Genomic DNA, 3256 nt, shown 5'->3' with positions numbered 1-3256 from the left:
TCCCACCAGCACCGCTGCCTCTGCCCCTGCTCCATCTCCATGGGCTCTCAGGGCTGGCAAAGTCCCCGTCCTTCACTGTGCTGTGCCACAAAGGGCATTTTGGGGGGGTCTGGGGGCTGAGCTGAGCCCCTGTTGCTCCCAATGGGGAGTGGGAAAGGATGTGATGGGGGAAATGCCGGAGTTTGGGATGAGAGGAGAGGTCGATGCTCCTGCACCAGGAGCCAAGGAGGATTTGGAGACGGCGCCGACCCCTCCAAACCATGGGGTGACCTGGTAGCCCCAATCTTTTGGAGATGGGTCCCATTGGCTTGTCCTGAGCCGCTGGAGCTGCAGTCTTGTATGGTGTCCTGCGTCCCAAAGTGCGTCACCGCTCAACACCCATCCTCGTGTGGGAAAGGGGCAGCGCTCACTGTGTCCCCCCGTGGTGCCGTCCCCGCTTGATGCCATCCCCTCCAAACCATGGGGTGACCTGGCAGCCCCGTCCCCATCTTCTGGGGACGGGTCCCATGGCTTGTCCTGAGCCGCTGGAGCTGCAGGCTTGTGTCATGTCGCATGTCCTAGAGTGTGTCACTGCTCAACACCCGTCCCCTCACGGTGCCGTGCCCTGTCCCAGCCGTGCTGGTCCCCGCTGTGGTTGTGCCTCGCTGTTGTCCCCGTGGAGCAGCACCGTGTCCAGCCTCACCCCAGCTCCTGCGCTTGGCACCCAGCAGCTTTCCCGTGTCGGTGGGAGCCCGAGTCCCTGCGGGTCTGTCCCCGGATTTGGGGTTGTCCTCCTCTGCTGCCGAATTTCTCGCCATCTCTCATCTCCCAGCCGTGGGCTTCCCATCTCCCAGCACTCCCACGTGTTCCAGCTCTTCCCATTCCCATCCCAGTTCCCCCCCATCCTCTTCTGGTCACCGTCCTTCCCCTCCGGTGTGGCACTGGAAGCAGCGCATGGCAGCAGTGGCACCGCCCCGGCCCCCTCCTCCCCCTGCCCAGGCTGAGCCCCACAATGCCCAACCCTGTCCTTTGTCACCTCCTGCATCCCCCCATGTCCCCCTGGTTGTGGGGTCTGCACCGGCTCAGGGCAGCACCCTAGGGTGCTCAGCACCCATCCACGGGTTCACATCAGCATCCTGGGTGCTCAGCACCCATCTGTAGGCTCAGAGCAGCACCCTGGGTGCTCAGGACCCATCCTTGGGCTCACAGCAGCACCCCAGGGTGCTCAGCACCCATCCATGAGCTCACAGCATGCTGGGTGCTCAGCACCCATCCGTGGGCTCACATCAGTATCCAGGGCGCTCCACACCCATCCATGGGCTCACCACACCCTGGGTACTCAGCACCCATCCTTGGGCTCACAGCAGCACCCCAGGGGGCTCAGCACCCATCCTTGGGCTCACAGCAGCACCCCAGGGGACTCAGCACCCATCCATGGGCTCACATCAGTATCCAGGGTGCTCAGCACCCATCCACGGGTTCACATCAGCATCCTGAGTGCTCAGCACCCATCCGTGGGCTCACAGCACATCAGGGTGCTCAGCACCCACCCGTGGGCTCACAGCACCCCAAGGTGCTCAGCACCCATCTCTAGGCTCACATCAGTGTCCAGGATGCTCAGCACCCATCTGTGGGCTCTCAACACCCCGGGGTGCTCAGCACCACCCTCCAGCACCCACATAACCGCTGTCCCTCACCCGCTGGGTGTCACAGCCCCGCAGAGCACAGCAGCTCCACTCAGCCTTGGTTCTGGTCCCAAATCCCCTCTTTTTCCCCCAGAGCCGCTCAGGTCCCCTCCACTGTCACTGGAGCCCTGACCCCGCCTGCTGCGAGGGACAGCAGGGATGGAGCAGTCCCATGTAGGTGATGCTCCCCAGGCAGGGGGGTCCCAGCAGGGTCCCTGGGAGTGAGGGGGGTGCCAGGGCAGGAGGTGGGGGCAGATTTTGGCAGAGGAGGAGCAGGACTTGTGGTTGTGGAAGGAGCTGCAGGGGCCTCGCCAGGCCCAGGGGGAGCCGGAGTCCCCTCCATGGGCTCTGTCCCTGTCACCTCCGGGTGACATCGGTGTCCCTGTGTTCTTGTCCTCCCCAGATCTCCCCCAGCTCCCCACCCCACACGTTCACTCCACTCCAGCCCCTCCGCCGGGCCCTTCCCAGCCCATCATCTCTCATGCTTCCATGGCCACCGCCTCATCCTTCACTCCAGCTCCCATCCAAGGTACCGTAAGCTCCTTTTCTCTCTCTTTACCCGGAGAAGCTCCGCAGGAGGACGATGGCCCAGCCCCGGGGACACCCTTGTCACCTCCCAGGTGCCCCAGTCAGGCTCCAGGCCCTGCTCAGCTCCCACGCTGCCATCCCCCATCATCTCTCATGCTTCCATGGCCACCGCCTCATCCTTCACTCCAGCTCCCATCCAAGGTACCGTAAGCTCCTTTTCTCTCTCTTTACCCGGAGAAGCTCCGCAGGAGGACGATGGCCCAGCCCCGGGGACACCCTTGTCACCTCCCAGGTGCCCCAGTCAGGCTCCAGGCCCTGCTCAGCTCCCACGCTGCCATCCCAGTCCCTTGGGGTGATGCTACAGCACAGAAAGGGCCGAGCCCCTGGTGCTGGGCTGCAGGATGGCTCCTCCCGGCTCTTCCTGGCAGGTTGTGGCTGTGCCTTGTGTCCGTCTGAGATGCTGTCCCCCTGTCCTGTCACCTCCCCTCATTGTCTGTCCCGCCCTGTCCTGTCCGAACGTCTCTGTGGCGCCGTCACCCCGCGCTGATGGGGCACAGCGAGAGTGGGGACAGGGGCGAATCCGGGATCGTGGGATCCCGCGGATGTGGGGCTGGCTTTGGGGTGCCACCGTTCTTGGGGTGCTGTGTGTGCCCATCACCTTCCCGCTACAGCCCGGTGCAGGGAGTACAAGAGCTGAGCCTTTTTGGGACAAAATCCCACGGGGAAGGCTGAGGCCATGGGGACGGTGGCCAGGAACCACAGGTTTGCCCATCGCAGCCTCTGGGGCTCCTCTCAATTTGCTCCCCAAGGCCCTGGCACCCATCGCTTGTCCCCTCCGCGCTTCCCCCGCCGCCTCCCCTTTCCTCGCCCCTCACCTGCAGCCGGACCCAGCCGACAGCACCGAACCGCACAGGATCGGACCCTCCCAAGGTGTCCGCAGGGTCCGCAGCGTCCCCTTTTTCTCTGTTCTCTCTCCCGTTGCCGTCGGGGCAGACGCCAGCCCAGTGCCCTCCACCTCCAGCACCTACCACGCGGTGATTGGCGGCGTGGTGGGCCGCCTCGGC

General features: G+C 64.5%; 1 protein-coding gene across 1 annotated transcript in view; it reads left to right on the top strand.

The window, feature by feature from the left end:
* CADM3 (cell adhesion molecule 3) overlaps positions 1–3256 on the top strand; it is a gene marked incomplete at its 5' end in the record, with an annotated part of 6815 nt that overhangs the window by 2395 nt on the left and 1164 nt on the right. Inside the window, one exon of the mRNA XM_010184267.1 lies at positions 3183–3254. Coding sequence (XP_010182569.1) covers positions 3183–3254 — 72 coding nt within the window. The remainder of the gene's footprint in view (positions 1–3182; positions 3255–3256) is intronic.

The sequence above is a fragment of the Mesitornis unicolor genome, unplaced genomic scaffold (genome assembly GCF_000695765.1).
Source record: "Mesitornis unicolor isolate BGI_N332 unplaced genomic scaffold, ASM69576v1 scaffold23015, whole genome shotgun sequence".
In the NCBI taxonomy this organism is placed as follows: Eukaryota; Metazoa; Chordata; class Aves; order Mesitornithiformes; family Mesitornithidae; genus Mesitornis; species Mesitornis unicolor.
Note: the sequence above shows the minus strand (reverse complement) of the source record. Positions and strands in the feature narration are given on the sequence as shown.